Source organism: Tursiops truncatus, chromosome 19 (genome assembly GCF_011762595.2).
Source record: "Tursiops truncatus isolate mTurTru1 chromosome 19, mTurTru1.mat.Y, whole genome shotgun sequence".
NCBI lineage: Eukaryota > Metazoa > Chordata > Mammalia > Artiodactyla > Delphinidae > Tursiops > Tursiops truncatus.
The window spans coordinates 18605928-18630630 of NC_047052.1; the positions used below are offsets into that span (position 1 = coordinate 18605928).

Below are 24703 nucleotides of genomic sequence, written 5' to 3' on the forward strand. Positions count from 1 at the left end.
GACCAGGTGGGCCATGGAGGGAACACTATGCCCTACAGGGCTTCTGAGAGAAGCCAGCTGAGAGTGCTGCTTCAGCGTTTTCTCCTTGCAACAGGTATCGCTGAAGTGGGGCAGAGGTGGGAGGGTGAGACATGAGAGAGCCAATGAGGCAGGGTAGTTACTGATGCCCAGCCAACTATTAAACTAATTAAAACAATTTAAACTGTTAAGAAAATTTTTGTGGTTTTATTGTATCATGAGGCATTGAAACATCTGAACAAATCAATATCTCGGTGGTGAGGCAGCTGCTTTCTCCTTCACTTCTTTGGGTTACTAGAGCAACTTGTCAGTAGATTAAAAAAAAAAAAAAAAAGACAACCTTTCGCATTACTTAAGTCTTTCCAAGGCATGCGCTGGTACAACACAAACTTCTCCCATCAGATGCAACTAGTCTAGCGTCCAAACATCATGCACAATACCTCGGCAGCAGTAGCGCACTGCGCCCACTCCCACCGCGGCCCTGCTCATTTGTGTATGATATTTGGAGCATCTGGAGGAGCATGAATAATATCGGGAAGAGGAGGGAGGAGGAAACAGCATGAGTGCCTGGCTGGGAGGAGGTCAGCCGAAGTTGTGCAGGGCAAGCCTGAACATGTCATTGGTGCAAACCCAAGCATCATTGATGTTCTTTAATAGGAACATCTGGTGGAACCCCATGATGGGGTCTTCATCGGCCTGTGAGGAGAGAGAAAATGGTTCAGTAAGGTGGCCAAGGAACAGGAAGGGTGTTCAGCAGGAGGTGAACGCTGACTTGGGATCAGGCCCTACAATTTGGACGCAAATCCTAGGAGAGCTAAGGGGTACTTGTGACTGTGAATTGACACAATGTATGAAACACTAAACTGGGCACTAAACTGGGCACTAAACTGGGCCTTGAGATGGCAGCTCACACTGCTATGTACACAAACTGCAGAACAACTCACCAGTTAGCTACAGCAACAGAGCAGAGAACATACGTGCCTCTGAACCCATGTTTCTGGGCACAAATGATCAATTTGAAAGAGTTCTGCAGCACTTACCATGTAACTCACAGTAATCTGTAAACTAAACAATCTTAGTGTCTGATTATGCCAGTTAGTCCAACCAGGAGAAGGTACTACTAATACTGACTATGGCCAAGTACATGAGAAAAGGCTCAAAACCAAGCTCACACTGATTACAGCTCTACAAGCAAAAAAAACCAATGCAGCACTATCAGGTAATCTGTTTCTTGTCATGTAACATATTTGCAACGAAAAAAGAAAGGCGAGAGACTTCCACCCAAACTGCAGAATACCCAGATGAGGCCTAGTTGAGGTAGGAGCCCAGCCAACCAACAGTGTTTCTAATATCACTGTTTTTTCCAGGAATTATCATCAGCAAGGAGGCAAATCAGTCTTTTGGGGGTTGGACAAAAACACCAGAAAGAACCTGAAGCCAGGTGGGAAGAGGCACTGCTAACTGATTCCAGCCTGGGAAAGTGGGCACTAAGACCCCAGGAGAGACCTCCTCACTCCCAAGGCCTATTTGAGCACACTTGCTGGGCACGGTATCTTGGACAGGCAGGAGAAACTAACAGGAAAGAACAGGCCAGAAGGCAGGTCCGTCTGGGTCCACTGGAGAGGCCTAGCCCCCCCCCCGCCGCCACTTTCTTCCACCCTTGTAACGGACTCAAGAAGCCCTGCCTAGCCTAGGGAGAAGGCATGTGGGCCTGTTACTCTGGGCCCCATGATGCCACAGGCCCAGGAGGTTGGAACCTGGTTAAGGGGCAGCTCATTTGTCCTGCTTTGGGAAGGAGGAGAGGCTTTTTTGGGAAATCAAGAATCTGGCTTCAGCCTGTTAGAGCATAACAAGTAGGAGTTCCTGGGGGGTACGGGACCACAGGAAGGCTTTGAAGGTAACAGGTCTTGAGAAGTGGAAGGAGAAATGCAAAGAGAAGCAAGGGTTTCAGGAATCTGCTTTGCTCAGCAGGTGGAAGAATCAGCAGCCAGCTTGGGGAGTGGCAGCATGGACTCCAGCTCAGGATCAGCTGCCTGCAGAAGGCCCACCTACACCTTGAGGCAGTGCAAAGGCCCAGTGGCTTGGATCACAGCCCCATCCTGCTCCTATACCTCTTGTCCCTTTTCCAAAAATGCTCTATACGAGTGCTCTCCAATAGGACTTGTTGCAATAACAGAAATGTTCTATGTTTGCGCTGTCCAATAGGCAGCCACAAGCACTTGAAGTATGACTAATGCAACTGAGGAACTACATTTTAATTTTATTTCATTTTACTTAATGTAATTTAAAAATCACCACATGTGGCTGATGGCTATTGTACTGAGCTACACAGCTCTAAGCATCACTTTGGGTGTCCCTTGAGAAGCAGGACAGCAGCACTGCAAGGCAGCAGCACTATTACCTTGAGCTGGCCCACAACCATGCTGATGATGCAGCTATCTGGCGTGGGCTGATGGTCCTGCGCCGTGATGCTATGCTGGATTTTCTGGAACGGAAGGCTCTGCAAAGGAAAGAGTGGGTGGTGGGCTGTGGCCAGTGGGGTGGGGAAGGAGCTGCCTGCAGCCCAGCCCTGGCCCTTACTTACAGACAATTTCTCCACAATGGCAGCTTTCCCCTGGAATTGCTGTCCTTCCCACGTAAGGCATGACGCGTCAATCTGAAAACCAGGAAACCTGGGGTCAGGGCTTCAGAGCACAAGGAGTATCTCTGAGGTCCTGAAAGGACCCTGAAAAGGGTCTTGCTTGGGGAAATTAGTTCATGTCTTAGTTTCCCTGCCTGTAAAGAAGGAAAATGAGGGTAACTTCCAAACTTTACAGGATGAACAACTTCTTTAATTACACCCCAGCACTGCAGAACCCAAGCTCTGAAAGACTATGTAACAAAATACAAACTTATTAATAAGTTCACTTCCCACCTTTTATTCAAGAAGTTGTATGGCCTTTGATATGCATGAGCTCCAGGCTGGCTATATGTGGCCAGGGCTCAGTCAAAAGCCATCCTGCTGCATGGTCAGTCAGCACCAGTCCCAGAAAAGCCATCAGTGAGTTCCAAAGAGGCCCTTCCCATGGGGTCAGAGAGGAATGGAGGCTGACAAGGCCTTGCCCGGGACCCTCCCTACCATCAACATGTAACCCATTACCTTCACTTCTTCCCCACCCCATCTCTCCTGCCACAGCCTTCAGGGGCAGAACTCAAAAGTGCCTCTGCTACTTACCAGCTCTGACATTAAGCAAGCTACTTTTTTTTTTCTCCCCCTGAGTCTCAGTTTCCTGATCTTTAAAAGGAATATGTGCTGAGGTTTATATAAAATGACATACATAAAGTACTCTTTTAGGACCTTGCTAACTCTTCTCTGGGTCAGGCCTGCTTTAATTGATTTTAAAAGCAATATGGTAGAAGTGCCAAGGATCCCAGAGTCATACCAGTTTGAGTTTTTAAAATTCTCTACCTATGATAGTGACAATCAAATACCTGTGCTGGATTTGTTCTTCCACTGGTAAGATCCTTTTCTTTTCTTCAAAATTTCTGAACTGGCCCTGACTTTTTGGAGGGAGACACAAAGGAGTTTGCCCACAGCCCAGTCAGGCTGCAAGGCTATGCTGGATGACTCCTACCTCTCCTATCCTGGGCAGACCTGCTAGGTGTGGCCTGATCAATCACATTTCTGTCTTGGGCAGGGTCAAATACAATTAACTCTTGGTATATATGAACATCACTAAAACAGCAGCAAATCATACCTGCATAGAAGGGTTTCTCAAGACACACCAACCTCCCTGGACTAACCCCATTTGTTTTCCATGAGCATTCAGCGGCTTTTGGCCCCCCAAAGGAAGGTGGACCTGGGGCCTCCAGGAGAGATCAGCGGGGCACTGATGATGCTTACAGCTGCTGCCTCCAGAGGGCACCATGAGCCCTAGCCTCTGTCTGCTGCTGCCCAATCTAGAACAGAGGCACTCCCAGGACCATGGAATGGCAAGCCCAGAACCTGCTGCCTAGGGTATCAGAATCCAGTCTTATAGATGACAGAAAGGAATGTGTGGACCAGGGAGTTGGGCTAGGCCTTAAGCCCCCTGTGCCATGGAGAGTAGCTCAGATAAAAGGGGACAGCCAAATTCAGTGAGGGCTGCCAGAACTTCTGAACTGGAGGCACTGGCCCAACATGTGAATTGATTCCCTGAGGTCCCGTTCTGGTCCTAGAGCTGAAGACTTACATAAATTGCGCCTAGTTGGGTTCTGTCGTTATCAAATAACTGGTAGTAATGTTGAATGAAGCTGGATCCAATCTGCTCCCAAATTGGCTTGTCTCCCATTCTGGAGCGTCACCCGGCCTCGTTGAGACCTGCAAGTCCAGTGAGACAGGGAGGGTAGTGTTGGTACCTTGGTACCGTGGAAGCAGGAGGTAGCCAGCCAGTCTCCTCACTGACCCCCACCCCTCCCAGACCTCCTTGAGTAGGGAGTCTTTTGCTGACGTCTGTTCTCCCAGGAAACACAGAGAGGGCCCAGGGAACTGACAGGCGATCCCTCAATACAGACCAGTGCAGGGAGCCCAGAGGTGGACCAGACCCAGACCCTCCTTTGAGGGGCTCTCGTGGATGAAACAGCAGGATGGGTGCTGAGGGTGGAGCCAGGACAAAGGAAGGTCAGAGCAAGTCCAATGGAGGGATGGGCTTTTAAGGAGGAGCTAAGCACTCTCCCCATATCTTTTCATTTAATCCTCTCAACAACCTGCAAGGCTGTTGAGAGTTATTGCTATTCTTCCCACTTTGCAGGTCGGGAACTACTGATGTCTGTATGTGGAGTGTCTTCTATTGCAGCCTTCAGGCCCACTCCTTGTCCTGCTGAGACTCAGCACTCAGTCCCTCAACACTGCCCTCCGGGCTTACTGGCAGGTGGAAGAAGACCCATTGGGAGTGGGGGGAAATGGCTCCTCAAGGCCCCAGTTGCAACAAAGACAGCGAGTGAATCCCCCCGCACACACTTTGTCTTAAGGGGGTAGTTACGTCTTTGAGGCCAGGTGACATGATTTCGTCACTGATGGGGGTTATATCTACCCACTTCAGAGCTGGAACCATGGGTTCAGAGGATCACAGGTAATAACAAAAATGTTGGGAGGGGAAATGAAGGCTGTGAGGGGGAAATGTGTCATGTCTTCACATCCCCATCCCAGCACTCACTCCATCAGAAGGGCTGCCCCTCTCCAGTCTCTGAGGGGGGGAGGAGAGGGAGGGGTGGGCCCCCCCGCTACAGATATCAGGGACCCCAGGCTGCTAGACGGAAAACCCAAGCCCCAGATGAAAGAGTCGCTCACGCTTTGGCAGGCCCGGGTAGGGTGGCGTGCATCTCCCTGCAGGATCCATGACAGCAGACCTGTGTGTTGCTCTGTAGTCATCTCTGACTGTAGAGGAGCCCACCCCCTCTCTCCTAATAACAGGAACTCTGAACCAAAGCAGTAAGGAGGTGGGTTTGGCCCTGGCAGACAACCATTGGCAGTAGTGGGATCTCACACAAGTCACTGCACTTCTTAGGGCCTCAGCCCCCTTCTCTATAAGAGGGTGGAACCCTGAGGTTGCCAGTGGTTGTGGTCTCACTAAGGGAACCTAGTAAAGCCCTCAACTCAACATGGTAAGTGCTAGTTTGCTCCAGTCCCTATGACCTCACCCAAGGCCAGAAGAGCCAGAGGGAAGGACAGTGTTAGTGGGCAGTGGCTTATCCCCAATCCAGCCAATCTCCCTGCCTGTGACCAACACTCCAGCCAATGAGGGGCCAGGAAGCTGAGCCAGCTTTATTTTAAGTCCCCTAGGAGGTGGTGGCACTAAAAATAGCAGTTCAGTGCTGGGATGACTAAGAAATGTCCAGGAAAGTCTAAAACAAGCAGAGGAGAAAGCTTGGACCCGGTCACGCCTGCTTGGGACAAGGTGTATCCCAGTTCACACTCTGCCAAGAAATACATCAACAAATGGGAAAAACATAGGATCAACAGCTAGTCCCAGCTGCTCTGTCTTGGTCACATTTCCAAGGGGTCAGACTGTGACTGTACCACATGCAAACTTGGGTTACTGGAGGCAGGACACAGCCCCACATCTCGCATCTCTGCCCCTTCCACCCTAGTATTCACTATGCTTGGCTCACTCATCGTGGCCCAACCCTACCACATCATGCTCTCAAGATGCCTTGCTGAGCATCTTGAACTCTGGGGCAGGGGGAAAGCTGGAGGAATGGATGAGGGCCATCTCCCGCTCTGTCCTAAGCAGCCCTCAGGGAAGATCTTGGAGAAAGGAGTATGCCAGTCAAAAGAAACAGAAAGAGCCTGTTTAGAGCCTCAGAAAGAGAGTAGGGCAGGAAACCGAGAAGCTGGAGATGGAGGATGAGGGGAAATAAGGCCAGAAGCTCATCCAAAGAAAAAAAAAGTGGCACCATGTGGTGGGACAGTGAGGTGAAGGAAGTGGGGGGGTGTTTTTTCCTTTTTCAACATTGTTCTTAACAGTGTGATTAACATACTAATACAAAAACTACTTGGCAGAAGTAGTGGTAGAGTAAAGAGGTGGAGGGATAAAAGGACAAGAAGACCCCTTTGGCCCGGTGGAGTGGGACAGGGCAGAGTGAGCTCTCCTGAGGAACAGGACTGCTCAGGGGCTCCCAGAAAGTGGGAGAAGGAACCTTCAAAAGTATGTGGACTGAAGACTTTGCTTTAAAGATGTCAAAATGGGGCTGCTGAGGCCAACACCAACCTCATTCGAGGCCTTCTTGACCTTCATGTGTTTATCTCTATGTCGTGATCACATCGCCATGTGGTCAGATTCCACTGTCAGCCCACTTTACAGGTGGGAAAACCAAGGTTCAGCTGGTTGCCCCAAGCTCACCCAGTACATCAGTGCTGATACTGGGTTCTCTGGTCAAGGTCACTGCTTGCTTTCTGCTAACTTTGCATCCCTGAGCTCTAAACCACAAGGCTGTCCATGTCCCTCCCCTACAAAACCCTCACCCTTGGGTTAAAGGTCAAACCCCCAAAGCTCCACATGTGGCTATCCACACCCGTCCCTGACTCCTCAGCCATTCTCTCCTATCTCCATCCAGCTCCACACATAAACACACCAGAACTCTCTGAGTGCTTGCTCCCTGTGTCTTTTGCACAGGTGAGTCCTCCTGCCATGATGCCCACCCTCCCCTCAGGTCACTGTTCAGATGCCACACATTTGGGTCCTCCTTTCCAGACTCAACTGTTGACTCCAACCCCACGTGCAAAGCCATATCAACACACCCAGGGCTCATTCCTCTGCCTGAACACAGCTCTGGGCTGTGAGGGTTCCAGTGTGGTTCCTGCCACACCCGACCCCACCTCCTCAACCTCCCAGCACAGAGTCCAGCAAACTACAGGATTTATAGTTTCTGACTCCAAATCTTCCACAAAGCTTTGCACTCATAGCCAGGAGGCAGCATTCCTGAGTCCAGAAAAAGCAACAGGGTGCAGAGCCCACCTCCCATCCCCATGCAACATAGAGGAGAGGTGGGCCAGGCTGGGAGGATGTTCCCCAGGATGGCCAGCCAGCCTTGACCTTGTTTCTAATATATTTATTGTGGAAAGAACAGCCTGGAAAGAAACAAAATGCCAAGGCTGAGGGGCAGCCTCACATCAGATTGGAGAGTGACCTTCATGACAGCTTCTCCTACAGCTCTTCCAAGAGGGCTGCTGACCACACCGTCTCCTGCTTCACTTAGGCTGACTAAGGCCAGGCTCCTCGAGGAGCAGAAATGACCTTGGTGACCTCTCACCCACTGAGCTTCAGCTTTCACTGACCCTTAGGTCTCTGTGGGTGCAAAGACGCTCTAAAAATGTCTCATAAACCATGGCCCTTTCCCAACAAATTTCCGCAGAGGCAGAGATGCCCCAGCCTTGTGAATGATTTCAACTCATTCATACTCCCTGAGGTTGTCACAGACCCCAGGTTAAAACCTCTGGCCCAGGAGATTCCATTGGGTAACAGAAAAAACTTCATTTTTATCCTCAAATTCTGGGTCAGTGTTTCCATATTTTGAAACTTGAAACAGCAATGTCCGGCTGATAATGTCTCATTTTCACTAATGTGTATTACGTGTAGAAATGTGCTAAGGGCTTTACGTGCATTTGTTCTAACACCCTGTGAGTCAACTCCCATATTAGAGATGAGCAAAATGAGGCCCAGCAAGGTCAGCTAATTTGCTCAAGGTCACAAGCCTAATAAATGGTGGAACTGGATGGAACCAGGCTTAGTGGACTCCAGAGCCAGGACTCCCAGTGATAACTAGTCTGGAGATAAAAATGAACAACATGGGGGCTTCCCTGGTGGTGCAGTGGTTAAGAATCTGTCTGCCAACGCAGGGGACATGGGTTCAAGCCCTGGTCTGGGAAGATCCCATATGCCGCGGAGCAACTAAGCCCGTGCGCCACAACTACTGAGCCTGCAGTCTAGAGCCTGTGAGCCACAACTACTAAGCCTGCATGCCACAACTACTGAAGCCCACACACCTAGAGCCCGTGCTCTGCAACAAAAGAAGCCACCACAATGAAGCCTGTGAATCACAACGAAGAGTAGCCCCTGCTCGCCATGACTAGAGAAAGCCCGCGCACAGCAATGAAGACCCAACACAGCCAAAAATAAATAAAAATAAAATAAATAAATTTTTAAAAAAAAATGAACAACATGTAGGGCTGAAGCCCTGATCTCTGACCTTGGCTTTCTCAGACAGGGGCAAGACAGGGGCAAGACAGGTCTGAACCAGGGCTTCTGCCTCCAAACAATGGCACCAGGCAGACTGCCACACTAAACAATGGGTGTTTTCACCCATTGGGGATGATCTCACAGTTTTCCCAAATCTTCAAAGTCACAACCCCATTCTACCATCTCAGCAAAACAGATATAGATGCTGGCCTAGCTGGACCTGGGTCAGGGCTGGAGGCAGGAGAGTGATGAGGAAGAGGACATTACTGACTCCAGACTAATAAAACAGAAGGATGCTCACCTCTGAGGGCCCATCACCGAGGTCCGCAAAGAATGCCAGATATGCTGAGCTTATAGTGGGACCCTTGAAATTGGCACCAACCATCTCTATTACCCTCACACCTACTGTCTGCTAGGCCTCCAAGAGCCCTGAAGCAGAGGCTGAGAAGGACTCCGACAGGTGGGACTGACAGACAACCTTGGCTTAAACCCAGAGCACAGGCGTGCACTGTGGGGAGTGAGAGGGAAGGCTGCATAGTGCCTGTCCTTCAGGAACAAACTGCACCTCTTTCCATGATCTGAGGGGTGCTGTATATCCTGTCCTATGGCCCTCCAATGACTTCCCTTCCCATTCCCCACTGACAGTCTCAACCATTTATCCTGGCTTCAAGGCCCTGGGTGGCCTGGCCTCCCAGCTATCCAACCTTGTCTCCTGCCACCCACTCCTTCCCGTCCTCTGCAGCCACTCTGGGCATTTTCCTGTTTCTGGAACATGTTGAGCCTGTCTCACTGGAGGGGTTTGCAACTGTTGATCCTTCTACCTGGATCACCCTTCTTCGTAGATCTCCATGTGTCTGCTTCCTTGTCACATATGTGTCAGGTCAAATGTTACCTCCTCATAGATACCTTCAGACACTGTGACCACTCCGTCTAAAGCAGCCACCCATTTACTCACTTCACCACCCCGTTTCATCTTCTTAGCACTTGTCACTGCATGAGACTGTCACATTTACATATTTGTTTATGGTCTGTCTCCCTGACTGGGGCACCCCTGTTCCCATGGTGCCTGGCCCAGCCCCTCTGCTCTGGAGGACTGAGCTCTGGGCAAACCCTGTTCAATTTAAGTGGCCAAGTGACCCACTTCCCCTCCTCCCACACCTTCTGTCCAAGTTGTCAGGAAACAATCCTTTGCCTTCCACCCAGCCATCTGTCTGAGGCGTGTGGGAAGTGGGGCTTAGCCCCAAACACCCTCCATCCCCCCACAAGGCTCTGATCACCTGAGGGACAACTGGGGCTGAATAGTAGGCACACAACCACTTCCCTCAAAGGCTTGGCCTCTAGTTTGCTTCTCCTCTCCCTCATGGTATGACCCTCTGACCCTGTCTCTTCATCAGTAATTATGAGGATGTTAGGGGTAATCAACTGAGGGTATAAAGCAGGACTCAGCTGTAAGCAGTCATTGGCAGGTGCTAGGTGAATACTAGGTCAAGAGCTAGGAAGAAGGTGGATATCTCAGTCTCCTATAGGGACACCACACTAAAGAGCAGCCTTGACCGAGGACTGGCAACAGCCTCGTCCACCACTCCCCTGCCTGAAGTTGGGAGGGAAATCAGCTAAGGTCTGCTGCCCAGATGGCTGGCCAGGACAGAACCCTCTCCTGGGGCAGACCCCTGATGTCTAGGTGCCCCCAGCACCCTAAGGGCCTTTTCCTTATCTTCTATTTGAAGAAAGGGCTCCAGAGATTTCAGGCTGCCCTGGCTGGCCCAGAAGGTGAATCCCGAGACCTGCATTGTAGTCCCTCTGCTCCATGCTTATTCAGTCCTTGAGTGGCCACCCCTTCCCAGGTGGCTCAGGGATCTCTGAGGCCCCCGTCCTAGAGAGCTCCCATCCATGAACTTGCTGGTTCATGTACTGTAAGTCAAACTCCTGTAAGCCAAACAGTTACATGTGTTCTCTCATTGGAGTCTCACAGCCCTGAAAAGCTGGTGTGATTAGTGTAACTTTGTAGATGAAGAAACCAAGACTCTGAGAGATTAGGAAAGAATTCAAGACCACAGAAGGCCACTGGCATAGTCAGCATTAAAATGTCCACAAAATTGGCCTGGACTGGAGCAGCTGAGAGCCCATGTCAAGCAGCAGAAAGCATAGATGGCAAAATGAGGCTGTGAGGAATGGAGCCCAGGCCTTTTCTTCCCCTTTGAAATCAGCAAGCTCCATGGCCATCAGAACAGAAGCCTCTAAGTGCATGCTCAGCCTGTCAAAGCAGGTTTACAACCTACAAATGAGAACTTGCCTTGACTTGGGCCTGACCATCTCTGCAAGTGAACCAATGTCTCTTTACAGACATCCTTCCAGGGGGCCACAGTTTCTGCCCTGGTGAGACCCAGTGGCTCTAATGCAGTACCTGAGGCTTTAAGAAACAAACATTCCAGAATTCCCCCAGTTTACTGAGGCAAACTCCCCTCAGTTCCCAGGTACCCTGGACACACCCCTCTCATGAGGGGAGGTTCTCCTTCTCCAGCGTAGCCCCCACTCCAGCCTGGGTGCTTAAGGAGTTGGTACATAGCAGGTACCAGCAACAAATAAAGAGAAAGGCCTAGGGTAGTGAGAAGGGCCAACCCCAGCTCTCTTGTGTTCCTCTTCCCTGGCCACTAAGACACTTCCCTAGTTGTAGCCAGGCCTGAGCAAATGATTCCTCCCAGGAAGACACATTCCAGCTGATAGGGTGAGAAGGAGAAGGCGCCACACAGACCTGGTGGTAAGGGTGATTACCAGAACGATCAGTCACTCCAGACTGACTCCAGGCCTGGAAGTCACTGCAGGGATAACCCACTGCTGTGGCCTCCCTCAGGGAGAGGGTCTTCAAGAATTCCTGTCACATACGGTCAAAGCAAGAGAATCACAGAATCTCAAAGTTAGGGAAGGGGTAGTCAACTCAAATCCAACTCCACACACACAAACATCCTCAAATGGCCCATCAGAAAAAAATAACTTTAAAAAGAGGCCCATCAGTGTATACGACAAACCCACAGCAAACATCATTCTCAATGGTGAAAAACTGAAAGCATTTCCTCTAAGATCAGGAACAAGACAAGGATGTCCACTCTCACCACTATTATTCAACATAGTTTTGGAAGTCCTAGCCACGGCAGTCAGAGAAGAAAAAGAAATAAAAGGAATACAAATTGGAAAAGAAGAAGTAAAACTGTCACTGTTTGCAGATGACATGATACTATACATAGAGAATCCTAAAGATGCCACCAGGAAACTACTAGAGCTCATCAATGAATTTGGTAAAGTTGTAGGATACAAAATTAATGCACAGAAATCTCTTGCAGTCCTACGCAATAACGATGAAAAAATCTGAAAGAGATATTAAGGAAACACTCCCATTTACCATTGCAACAAAAAGAATAAAATACCTAGGAATAAACCTACCTAAGGAGACAAAAGACCTGTATGAAGGAAACTATAAGACACTTATTGAAGAAATTAAAGACAACACAAACAGATGGAGAGATATACCATGTTCTTGGATTGGAAGAATCAATGTTGTGAAAATGACTATACTATCCAAAGCAATCTACAGATTCAATGCAAACCCTATCAAATTACCAGTGGCATTTTTTACAGAACTAGAACAAGAAAATCTTAAAATTTGTATGGAGAAACAAAATACCCCGAATAGCCAAAGGAGTCTTGAGGGAAAAAAACGGAGCTGGTGGAATCAGACTCCCTGACTTCAGACTATACTACAAAGCTACATTAAAGAAGACAATATGGTACTGGCACAAAAACAGAAATATAGATCAATGGAACAGGATAGAAAGCCCAGAGATAAACCCACACACCTATGGTCAACTAATCTACGACAAAGGAGGCAAGGATATACAATGGAGAAAAGACAGTCTCTTCAATAAGTGGTGCTGGGAAAACTGGACAGCTACATGTAAAAGAATGAAATTAGAACACTCCCTAACACCATACACAAAAATAAACTCAAAATGGATTAGGACCTAAATGTAAGACTGGACACTATAAAACTCTTAGAAGAAAACATAGGAAGAACACTCTTTGACATAAATCACAGCAAGATCTTTTTTTATCCACCTCCTAGAATAATGGAAATAAAAACAAAAATAAATAAACGGGACCTAATGAAACTTAAAAGCTTTTGCACAGCAAAGGAAACTACAAACAAGATGAAAAGACAGCCCTCAGAATGGGAGAAAATATTTGCAAACAAATCAATGGACAAAGGATTAATCTCCAAAATATATAAACAACCCATGCAGCTCAATATCAAAAAAATAAACAACCCAATCAAAACACGGGCAGAAGACCTAAATAGACATTTCTCCAAAGACATACAGATGGCCAAGAAGCACATGAAAAGATGCTCAACATCACTAATTATTAGAGAAATGTAAATCAAAACTACAATGAGGTATCACCTCACACCAGTTAGAATGGGCACCAGAAAATCTACAAATAGGACTTCCCTGGTGGCGCAGTGGCTAGGAATCCGCCTGCCAACGCAGGGGACACAGGTTTGACCTATGGTCTGGGAAGATCCCACATGCCACGGAGCAGCTAAGCCCGTGCACCATAACTACTGAGCCTACGCTCTAGAGCCCGTGAGCCACAACTACTGAAGCCCGCGTGCGTAGAGCCTGTGCTCTGCAACGAGAAGCCACTGCACTGAAAAGCCCGCCTGCCACAACGAAGAATAGCTCCAACTCGCTGCAACTAGAGAAAGCCTACGCACAGCAATGAAGACCCAATGCAGCCAAAAATAAATAAATAAAACAAATAAATTTTATTAAAAAAAAAAGAAAATCTACAAACAACAAATGCTGGAGAGGGTGTGGAGAAATCGGAACCCTCTTGCACTGTTGGTGGGAATGTCAATTGATACAGCCACTATGGAAAACAGTATGGAGGTTCCTTAAAAAACAAAAAATAGAATTACCATATGACCCAGCAATCCCAGTACTGGGCATATACCCAGAGAAAACCATAATTCAAAAAGACACATGCACCCCAATGTTCACTGCAGCACTATTTACAATAGCCAGGTCATGGAAGCAACCTAAACACCCATCAACAGACGAATGGATAAAGAAGATGTAGTATATACATACAATGGAATATTACTCAGCCGTAAAAAGGAACGAAATTGGGTCATTTGTAGAGATGTGGATGGACCTAGAGGCTGTCATACAGAGTGAAGTAAGTCAGAAAGAGAAAAACAAATATCGTATATTAACGCATACATGTGGAACCTAGAAAAATGGTACAGATGAACCGGTTTGCAAGGCAGAAATAGAGACACAGATGTAGAGAACAAACGTATGGACACCAAGAGGGGAAAGTGGTGGGGGGGTGGTGGCGGTGGTGGTGGGATGAATTGGGAGATAGGGACTGACATGTATACACTAATATGTATAAAACAGATAACTAACAAGAACCTGCAGTATAAAAAAATTAAATTAAATTAAATTAAATAAAAAAGGAGGCCCATCGGGCTTCCCTGGCGGTGCAGCGCTTGAGAGTCCGCCTGCCGATGCAGGGGACGCAAGTTCATGTCCTGGTCTGGGAAGATCCCACATGCCGTGGAGCGGCTGGGCCCGTGAGCCATGGCTGCTGAGCCTGCACGTCCGGAGCCTGTGCTCCACAACGGAAGAGGCCACAACAGTGAGAGGCCCGCGTACCGCAAAAAAAAAAAGGCCCATCAGGAGGTTCAGCTCAACCCCAGCGCACAGAAATCCTGCCCAACTTTCAATGTCCATCCTGTGGAAAACTTTTTGGATCCACTCCCCTCTCTCCAAAAGGACTATTCCCTTTCACTTCTGGGGAGAGTGCCTCTGGTCTGACTCTGGAAGATGTCCTGATATTTATCACTCCAGGAGCACTGGGCACTTGAATAAGTGACCTGAGAGGGTCTCAGAAGAGACAGAAGCCACAAACCCAGGTTCCAGGCAGGGAATAAGGCCACACACCACAGAATGCTGGTGAGATTCTCAGGCACCAGGAGAATACCCAGCAGAGACCCCTGAGGAATGCAGGAGCTACCGATAGAAGACAGCTGCTAGACTCAACAGCCACAGCAATTTGGAGTGGTGACAGCCAAGTTTCTCAAGGGACCCCAGACTTTCCTGGCCCCAACATCCTGAAGTATACCTTGTTCTGTGGTTTCTCCAGGCACTGGAGAGGAGAGTGGGCTCACTAACAGACTTTCCTCTCTGGTGCTCTACTCATTCAGAAGCCCCCTCTTTTGCAAAGGGCCAAGAGCCCCTTGTGGGTCCCTTCAACTTAGCCCTCAGCACATAATAGCAACATTACCTCTGTCTCTTCCACTACTGTGACATCCTTTTCCCAGCACCAGGACTTGGTAGGATTCATTATTCTACCTCCAGCCTCAGCCCAGTGGGCTGACATATAGAAAGCGCTGCAAGAATGGTTGCTGAATAAAATGGATCATTGGTGTAAAAGGAGAAAAAAAAAATTTCAAGCAAGATACTAATGCCTCAGTAAGGGTATTCCAGAATTTTTTGATACAAGGTGCCTTCCAGTTCTAAAATTTGAGAATTCTTTCACTTAAATCATTCTTCCCATCCCAACCCACCAACTGCAAAGACAGCAGAATAAAGTGAAACGTGGCTCAGAGAGGAGAGGTGGTCTCCATGTCACTAAGGGACCTAGTTGAGCTGGTTGAGAACCCAGCATCCTCACAGCCTGCCCGCTTGCTTACGCAGCCATATCCTGACTGTCCCATGCCAGGCCCCACCTCCCAAGACAGCCCTACATGAATAGAGGGTGCAGATTGATTCTGGAGAACCTCAGGGTTCTTTAACGATTGGAATGAGAGGGAGGGACCTGAATTCCTCCTGTTCCCAAGTAACCTTTGTTCCTTTTTCCCAAGGAACAGCAGCATTTTGACCTTGAAGAAAACCCTTGTTTTCAAGTCACCTAGGGCTTTGCAATGTGTGAGCTAATCCACAGCCATAAAGCCTAATTCACCTGACACCAGTGTCCTAGAAAGAACCAACCCAGACAATCTCAAGGTCTTGGAACAACTACTTATAGCACTAAGAGATCCAATCACACTGATCCTATTTGTGTCCTGTGGGTGGTCCCTCCTTGTTGCCCACCTCCACTGGCAAACCAGGCCTCTCCTAAGTCTGCTGAATGAACCTGACTCCCATGTGGTCGTGGGCTAGGATGTGGACTAGGAGGGTTGAGTCCAGAGAAAACGCAGGCCCTGGTGACGAGATCTGGACAGAACCTTCCTTGCCTGTCCTCCTTAACCAGGGAGAATGCAGTTCAACTGCAGGAAAACTTCCAAGGCTAGAGTTCAATGACCAGAAAAATATTACCTGGGGAAATACTCAAGGGAAAAAAATTCCAAGGATGGTGGCTTCCTGCGTCACAGGCCTAACTCAACTCTCCTAAAAGAACTGCATGCTGCTGAGGCCAGGTCTGCAGAGACTTAGCTGCATCTTTATCCCTGCAAGAACTGTGGCTCAGAAGCTACATTGGGGTCAGAGGAATCAAGGCTTAACGAACTGTCTCTTCTCCATAATCCATGGTCTTCTCTGGACTTGTCCCTTAATTTTATCACCAATCAGGAGTGCCTTTACAAAGCCTGCTAGAAGACTACCCTATGGCTAGATACTTCCCTACTCCCAGAAATCAATGGAGTCCTTGGAGCCATCATTAAAGGCAATTTCCCAAGGCCCAACCAGCTTCCTGCCTGTTCATAGGTCACTCAGTTGTTGGAAAGTGAGCAGGCAGGTGAGGGAAGCCTGACTTTGTGCAGCCTCCAGCTCTAGTCCTGCCACCCAGGCTTCAGAAGGGCCTCACAGAGCATGAATCTGAACCCCACAGCCCAGATGTGCCCTATGCCCAATGTTGCTTGCAGCCCAGCCTCTTGTTTGGTACCAGGCTCAGGGACCTCAGACCTGGATTCTACTTTCCCCTCCATTAAACCCCACCTTACCGTTACCATTCTTATCGAATCATCCTCCTCTGTGGGAAAAGGGCAGATGACTCTGGGAGGGGCAGAAGTGAGGATTAGGCTGTGCTGAAGAGATCTAACGATGTGTTGGAGGCTCACACATTCAGCCTTACCTCCTTGGCTTCTTCCCTCCCTCCACTAACGCGGCCGGCCAACCCACCCACGGCTGGGGCCTGATCACTGACAGAGAGAAGGGCGGGGACTGAGCCTACGAGTCCGGAGCCGCCTCATCTCATCAAGCCAGATCCTCTAAGACTGGCCGGGGATGAAGTCCCACGTGGAACCCCCTCCCTACCCCAGATTCCCTGACCCTGGCCTCGATGCAGGAGAATCTGAGTTCCAGAGTGGGAGATAGGTTTCGTGCACTCTCAGCGGGCAGACAAGCAAGGGAGCGTTCACCTACATCCTAGCCGAGCTATGGTTGAGAACCGGGTGAGGGTAGGGCTGCGGCAGGCGGGCGCCCTTACCCAGTGCTGACTCCGGAGCGGGCCGGGTGGCACCTGCCCATCCCCGGATCCTTGGCAGGCGGGCGGCAGGACGTGTGGCTGGGGTCCGCCCGCTAGCCTGCCTGCAGAGTTTGCAGGACTCGGGCTGGCCGGGCTAGGCCAGACGGGGCGGGGCCCGGAGAGCCCCATCCGGGTGGTCCAGAACAGAGAAAAAGGCCCGGCCCCGGCGCGGTCCGGTGTGCCCGCCACGGGCACGGTACGCCTGAAATGGGTTCTTGGCTGTCTCTGTGTTCCCCCTGGCCGCCGCCTCAGAGGACCGACGGGAGGCGGAGCCGCGCGCGACACATGGCCCCGGCCCCGCGCGGCTTCGGGCCGCCGGGGGGGGGGAGGGGAGGGGCGGCCCTGGGACTCGCAGCTGAGGCTCCAGGCGACCCGGAGCGCGGCTCCTGCGGCCCAGCCCCCGCCCCAGCGCGCTAGCCCAGACACTCACCCGAGGGGCTGGCACGATGGCGGCAGCGGCGGCGGCAACCCAGCGCGGTCTGCGACCGACTGTCCCTTCCCCCCTGCCTTCCCTTGCCACCCCGCTGCACTCTGGGAAACGCAGTTCCCCCCGTTCTCCTTTTTGGCATAGATGCGCCAGGAGAAAACTACAGTTCCCGACGTCCTATGCGCCGAGGCCCAGACACGGCCCGCAGCGCGGGAGGGGAGACTAAGTCAGGGAGGGAGGCCGCCGAGGCGAGCCCCTGAGAATTGTGGTCTAGCGGAAGCCTCTGGAACACCCGAGCTTGGCGCCAGGCGAGGGTCAGGGCTCAGTTATCGCCAAGTCCCAGCTGGTCCGGCCCAGCTCTGGTTGCGCGGCCGTTCGGTGTTGGCCCCGCCTCCGTGGGAGCTCGGCCTGGCCCCAAACTGGCCTAGCCGCCCCTCCCTGGGCCCCTGAGCTGTTTCCGCTCGCAAAGCCCCCTCCCCTTTGGTGCTCTGGCCGCCCCTGCAGCCCCTTCGAGTGTTGCTCTAAGGCCAGCCGGGGCGGAACGCACAGCTTCTGTTTTTCCCAACATTCTTGCGCCCTGCCCGGTGCTAGTCGGACCCAAAGCTGGTTTCAAGCAGGCGAGGCTTTTCTTGGGCTGGAGACAAGATTACTCTTTAGATTTCTGCAGTTAGGGTCTACAAGACATTCTCACAAGTTTGGTTTTTGTTTTTTTTCCAGTAGGCATGGCAGCTAAGAGTTTAATTTTTATTAAGAGAAAAGAGTAATAACTGGCACGCCCAAACCTTCCCCGTGATTTAAGTGATAAAATTGTCCATAATCTCCCTCCTGCCCATTGCCCTTTCCTTTCAACCCCCATTTTCATCGTTTCCCGGGCAACGCAAACTTCTGAAGTAAGGCCAGTCTCTAGTTCAGGCCTGCTGGGGAAATGCTCTGCAGCTAAGCCAGGGGGATCACAGGTAAAGTTTATAGCAACAAGTCTTCTCCTGACCAGAGATCTCTCAGTTCTCTTGTTCTTCCAGAAGGGTCCTTCACAGATCCTCACTGTCACCCCCACCGCTCCTCCCGGGAATGCCTCATACGACCAGGCTAGGCTTTGTTTAATTAAATCCCAGATCTCTATTACTTTGCCTGACTAGATTCTTCTCTTATTACTCAGTCAGGGAGACTCTGTATTGCCCTGCTTGTGGTGTATCTAGGACCTCCCTTGCTCTGAGCTGTCCTCCTCCCCTCCAGAAGCTAAAACACCAGATAGGTTGTGTGCTCACAACATCCAGACACCAGAGAGTCCTAGCCAGTCTGGCCCTCACCCTGTCCTGGGAGTGCTGCTGAGAGGTTCAAGTGAGCCAAAGCTGAAACAGTCTAAGTCCCTTCAACACACAGGAGCTAAAGGACACACTAAAGAGCATGGCTTGGGCCTGGGAAAGTCCTCACTCCTAATGAAGGAGGGTGGGGACAGTTGAGCAACTGATCCAATACCTACCCATAAAGGGCTTCAGTCCCACCTGGCCTGGAAGGTCACTGCTGTGCTTCCACCACCTTAGGACAAGCCAGAACTAACCCTAGGAAGGGAGAGATACAGTCCCTTCCACATCTAGGTACTGCACAACCTATCTCCCACCCCTCCTCCCCACCACAGACTTGTTTCTCAAATCAGTGCCAAGGGACCAGAAGAAGAGCAGAAATTAGAGAGACATTAATTTTAGAGTCATTCCAGTTTGAAACCACAGGGAAAGACCCCAGGTAAGTGGCTTTTTCCATAAGTAACAGAGAAAGGAGTCATATGTTTTATGGAGCCCAATAAGTGTCCATTTGTGCCCCAACACCCATGTTAAACATGGCTAGCTTTAAAGGCATCTGTAGCTAGCTTTGAGCTAAATTACTTGGAACTATAAATAAAAATGTCACCTTGCCGCTACAATATCCAATCTAAAGAAAGATGTTAACAGCCAAGAAAATGAGTCAAGGGTCACCAATTCCAACTCCTATGCTTAAAGTCCTCTATGGATCCACCTCCTTCACAATGAAAGTGTACCAAAGTCAAAGGTATCTGTATAAGAGTCCATGGCTGGCTCCAGCTACGGTCTTCACTGATTTAAGTAACTGCGTGCCCATGTGTGCCAGACACCATACTAGGCCTAAGGGCTAAAATAGTGAGCAAAATTCAACTCCAGCTGAAAATTCTTAAGGAATTCAAAACCCTCAGAGAAGTGGGCTGCCACAATTCAGTTTAGTTCTCAGTTGCTCCTTCTCCCAGTTGAAAGGACACAGGGAGCTAACCCATGGACAAACCAGGACCATTTGGTGCAATTTCCAAACTCTTCGGGGTGAGCTGGAACTCTGCAAAGACCTTATAAGGCCAGGGTCCTTGTGCTTAGGGCCTCTTTATGGAGAAACCTAGTCACTGAAGCATCTCTACTCTCAGGGTCAGCCTGGTCCTTGAGACCTAAGGCGGCGAAGGTGGAGGCCTAACAGGAAGTCCATCTCCCCGTGTTTCAGGGACCCTTAGCTGAGTCCTTATAAAAATAAATTGGCGAAACCCAAATAAAAACCTTACTTTCTGTTTAATCTGTTTTGCCAAACAAACACAGTGAAAACTTTAGTCTGACTAATTGTACAGAAAATAGAATTTGTAACCAGTAGCAAACATAACAGGATAGACCTAAGTCCCTGGCAAGCTGGATCTCCATCAACAGGTCACCTAGATCCCCTTGTCGATGGCCTCCTGGGAGGGAGGTCCTAGGAGGCAGAGGCACAGATCTGCCAGTCCCCATCAGAATCACAGGCTGCACCTGGGAAGGAAAAGCACAAAAAGTAGAACTGATGTTACTTGGATCTCTTATCACTACACACAGAAGAGTTGTCTCTGATTGCCGGCCAAACTCAAGGTTCAGTTGTTTTCCCAAAGCCACAGTCCTTGGGCATCTCGCCTGCATCCCTAGGGGATAAGTTTCAAGTTCAGTGGTTCTGAAGCCTCTGCTTAACCAGAACCTGCAACATAAACTTGGGGTTGGGGAGTGAAGGTAGGGAGGGGTAGACAAAGTCATAATTGCTGGTGTCACCAGTGCAGAGTCTGAGATCCCAGACTTCAGGACCTTGCTTCAGGAGGAAACAAGAGAGGGTGCTTGGTCACCAGCAAAAGAGTCCAGCTGCCCTAAGGCTCAGTACTGCCAACCAGTGCCCCAGGAGTATGAGGGAGTTCAACAGCGGTGGCCTCAGGTCCCTCTAAGCTGGCAGGAGTCTGGGAGTCCCGAAGGCCGAAAGGGGACTCGTTCACATTCCGTGCTTCTTGCGGATGACAGCCATGGCCAGCAGCCTATCCTTCTCGCGTAGTTCTTCACGGAGTTTGGCTTCGGTGAGACGCAGGTGACGGATGCTGCCCTTCATCTCCTTCATCTTCACCTCCATCAGCGCCAGGATGTCCCGCTGCTCGTTCAGCTTGCGCAAGAGCTCCTCCTCTGTGGTGCCTGACGACAACGAGTACGAGTGGTCGGAGCCAGTATCAGGGAAGCCCTCTTCCCCGACCACCACCAACTGGGGGCCCATGGGGCACTCGGCGGCCTCCAGCCCTGCTGTAGCAGCCTCTAGCTCCGACGCAGCGGCTGCGGCGGCCGCGCCCTCTGCGGCCGCGAACTCCACTTGCACCGTCAGGTCAATGGGCTTCACATCTTCTCCCGTGGGAGTGGTGGGAGCCGGAGGCACGGATCCCGGAGGCTGGCTGCTGTCCACAGCAGCCTGAAGGGTGAGGAGCACAGCCGCAGAAGCAGATACCAGGTTCGGCTGCAGCTGGGCGGTCTGGGCAGTGGAGGCGGACGGCGACGGCTGCTGCTGCTGCTGCTGTTGTTGTTGCTGCTGCTGCTGCTGCTGCTGCTGCTGCTGTTGCTGCTGCTGCTGCTGCTGCTGCTGCCTGCGGCGGGCGGCTGCGGCCCCCGCGGGTCTGCGTGCTACTTTGCGCTCGTTGACGCCGCGCAGCGGGAAGATGGTGGGGACCCGCACCGTGTAGGTTTTGCGGCCGCCCTGGAAGTGAACGCTGCAGAGACGGTGGCCCGTGGTGGGCTGGAAGGTGGAGAAGCACCCACTGACGCCGGCACGGGACACATTCTTGAGCCAAAGGCGCCGCAGCTCAGCGTCCTTGGGAAACGTGTAGAAGTGCAACGCCTTGTCCCGGTGCGAGTTGTTGTAGCAGCCTGGCACGCAGCACGTAAAGCCAGGCATGGCTGCGCCGCGCGGCCCGGCCCAGCCCACCGGCCTTCTGAGCCTTTCGACGGCCCGGTCGGTATGCCGCCGCCCGCCCCTCGACGGGCGGCACCGCGCGAGGCCTTCGGCAGCCTCCCACTACTGCCGCCCGGCGCGGCCGGCCTGGCCCGGCGCCCCGTGCCCAGAATACGCCTCCCGTCGGCCCGCGCCGAACCAGCCGCCCAGCCGCCCGCCTGCGCTCCAGAGTGGGCCCCAGGGACGCCGCGAAGGACCGCCTGGGAAAGAGGACTACGCCCCCCACAATGCACCGCGGCAGAAGCCGCTCACTTCCGGAGCGGGGCGCGCTTGTTCCGGTCTCTTTGCAGGGCACCGCGACAGCCCACGTAGAGCGGACTTTTCCCCTACACGGCTCACCCTCGGCGGACTAGAGAGGCGTATTCGGTTGGAACTCTGTCGCTTGGAGCGCCCTTCGCAAGGACCTGGAATCCTGATGGGGGTCGGGCGGCGCGCGTCTCCCCAGTGCGCAAGCGCCCTGGGCATGTGCCCACGGAAACTATAAGTCCCGAAATGCGTTGCGCTAAACTTGGCGGCTGCGGCCTGGAGCGCCGCCTAAGGGAAAGGTCGGATTGCAAGCGGACCAGGATTCGGACGAGGTTGTGTTGTTCGCCGGAAGCGGTACCCCAACCCTGAGCTGCTGAGTCCACGGCATTCCTGCGGGGGAGGGGAGGAAAGACTTAAGCCTCAGCGCCCCAGAGGACCTCAGGGAGCCCTTTTGTCTGAATTAGAGACTCTCCCCCGACTCAGATGCCGCTTGCCTTGACTGTCTTATTGACCTAAACATAGTCATCACTAGGCGCCTACTGTGCACCGAGCATAGTGCAGGGAGTTGGGAACCTTGCAGGAACCATACCGACCCGGCCTGACTATAGAGGGATGAGGGTCAGACTTTTGGATAATAGATGTGAATGAATGCACACTAATGGATGTCTAATCACAGAAATAAACGCTCCAAAAAAAAAAAAAAAAAATCAACAAGGGAGAGGGAGAAGTGGGAGGCGGAGGCCCAGGAAGAAAAAATCCACGAAAAGCTTGGTTAGGGAGGAGTCGCTGGTTTTTGCCCGGGAACCAGCCTGTAAGAACCTGAGGCAGGAAGGAGCTAGGCTCTGCCCTTAAGGATCCTCAAGGGTAGCCAGAATAGCAGAAGCTCCGAAAGATAACAAACTGGGCCAAGTTAAAAGATTTGTGATTTTATTCTGCCGGTGACTGGGAACTGTTGGAGAGGTGTTAAACGAGAGGTTGGACAGGATTTGTATTGTAACAAGTCACCTCCCCACTCCCTCGACTTCCTTGGGGAAAGTGTTCTAAAGGGCAAGAGAAGCTGTGGGAAACCAGAGAGGAGGCCAGGCACTCGTCATGGAGAATTACCTGTAAGCTAGCCCTCCTTTGTCGAGTTCCCCGTTTCTCCCACTTCTTGCCGTTCTTCACCCTTTCTCCTGACTCTCCTTCCTCACTTTTTTCTCTTCTGATTACAGACCACGGGTATGAATTCGAAGCCTAGTTTATATATTATTTCTAATTATTTGATATAAAAACAAAATAGATCGGGCCTTTTAAAAGTTTGCAAAAGCACTCCAAGTTAACTGTCACTTTTTTAGTTATTCCTTTTTATTTTTGGCTGCATTGGGTCGTTGTTGCCGCACACGGGCTTTTCTCTAGATGCGGCAAGCAGGGGCTACTCTTTGTTGCAGTCCTTGGGCTTCTCATTGCAGTGGCTTTACTTGTTGCAGAGCGCGGGCTCTAGGTGCGCGGGCTTCAATAGTTGTGGCGTGCGGGCTCTAGAGCACAGGCTCAGTAGTTGTGGTGCACAGGCTTAGTTGCTCCGCGGCATGTGGGATCTTCCCAGACCAGGGCTCGAACCCGTGTCCCCTGCATTGGCAGGCGGATTCCTAACCACTGTGCCACCAGGGAAGTCCAAGTTTGTTATTCTTTATTGTAAAACAGACCCATACTTAAAATGTTCTAGAAACATAAACGACAATGGGGAAAAAAAGAACTATTTTTCTGGTCCCAACACCCAAACATTACCATTGCATTTCTGTTTACAACCAATGTAATCCTTGGTTATTTGTGTGGTTTTTTTTAAATTAATTAATTTATTTATTTTTGGCTGTGTTGGGTCTTCGTTTCTATGCGAGGGCTTTCTCTAGTTGCGGCAAGCGGGGGCCACTCTTCATCGTGGTGCGCGGGCCTCTCACTATCATGGCCTCTCTTGTTGCAGAGCACAGGCTCCAGATGCACAGGCTCAGTAGTTGTGGCTCACAGGCCTAGTTGCGCCACAGCATGTGGGATCTTCCCAGACCAGGGCTCGAACCCGTGTCCCCTGCATGGGCAGGCAGACTCTCAACCACTGCGCCACCAGGGAAGCCCCCAGTTTTTTTGATTGTTTGTTCGGTTTTGGTTTTGCTTTCTTGTGTTTTTTGGCCACACCACGCGGCTTGTGGGATTTTAGTTCTTGGACCAGGGATTGAATCCGGGCCCTCGGCAGTGAGAGCGCAGAGTCCTAACCACTGAACCACCAGGGAATTCCCCCAGTGTTTTATTATTTAAAACAATATTTATGGGGCTTCCCTGGTGGCGCAGTGGTTGAGAGTCCGCCTGCCGATGCAGGGGACATAGGTTCGTGCCCTGGTCCGGGAGGATCCCACATGCTGCGGAGCGGCTGGGCCCGTGAGCCATGGCTGCTGAGCCTGCGCGTCCAGATCCTGTGCTCCACAACAGGAGAGGCCACAACAGTGAGAGGTCCGCGTATCGCAAAACAAAAACAAAAACAATATTTATAACA

At 50.9% G+C, this 24703-nt stretch overlaps 2 protein-coding genes across 4 annotated transcripts; both read right to left on the reverse strand.

The window, feature by feature from the left end:
- Window positions 1-203: 203 nt before the first annotated feature.
- On the reverse strand, window positions 204-17792 carry NUTF2 (nuclear transport factor 2). Of its 3 annotated transcripts, none has more exons than XM_033844349.2 (5): window positions 17671-17792; window positions 4230-4357; window positions 2603-2674; window positions 2420-2518; window positions 204-714 (listed from the first exon to the last, which is right to left on the reverse strand). In XM_033844349.2, exons 2-5 carry the CDS (start codon window positions 4326-4328, stop codon window positions 601-603), a joined length of 384 nt encoding a protein of 127 aa, XP_033700240.1. In that variant the 5' UTR covers window positions 4329-4357; window positions 17671-17792; the 3' UTR covers window positions 204-600. The 3 variants fall into 3 exon arrangements, with proteins under 3 accessions (XP_033700240.1, XP_073652985.1, XP_033700241.1); XM_073796884.1 differs by lacking the exon at window positions 17671-17792 and adding an exon at window positions 17202-17523; XM_033844350.2 differs by lacking the exon at window positions 17671-17792 and adding an exon at window positions 5327-13558.
- Window positions 17793-20209: 2417 nt separating this feature from the next.
- On the reverse strand, window positions 20210-22853 carry THAP11 (THAP domain containing 11). The gene has a single exon (XM_033844346.2). It carries the CDS (start codon window positions 21877-21879, stop codon window positions 20938-20940), a length of 942 nt encoding a protein of 313 aa, XP_033700237.1. The 5' UTR covers window positions 21880-22853; the 3' UTR covers window positions 20210-20937.
- Between the last annotated feature and the right edge of the window lie 1850 nt (window positions 22854-24703).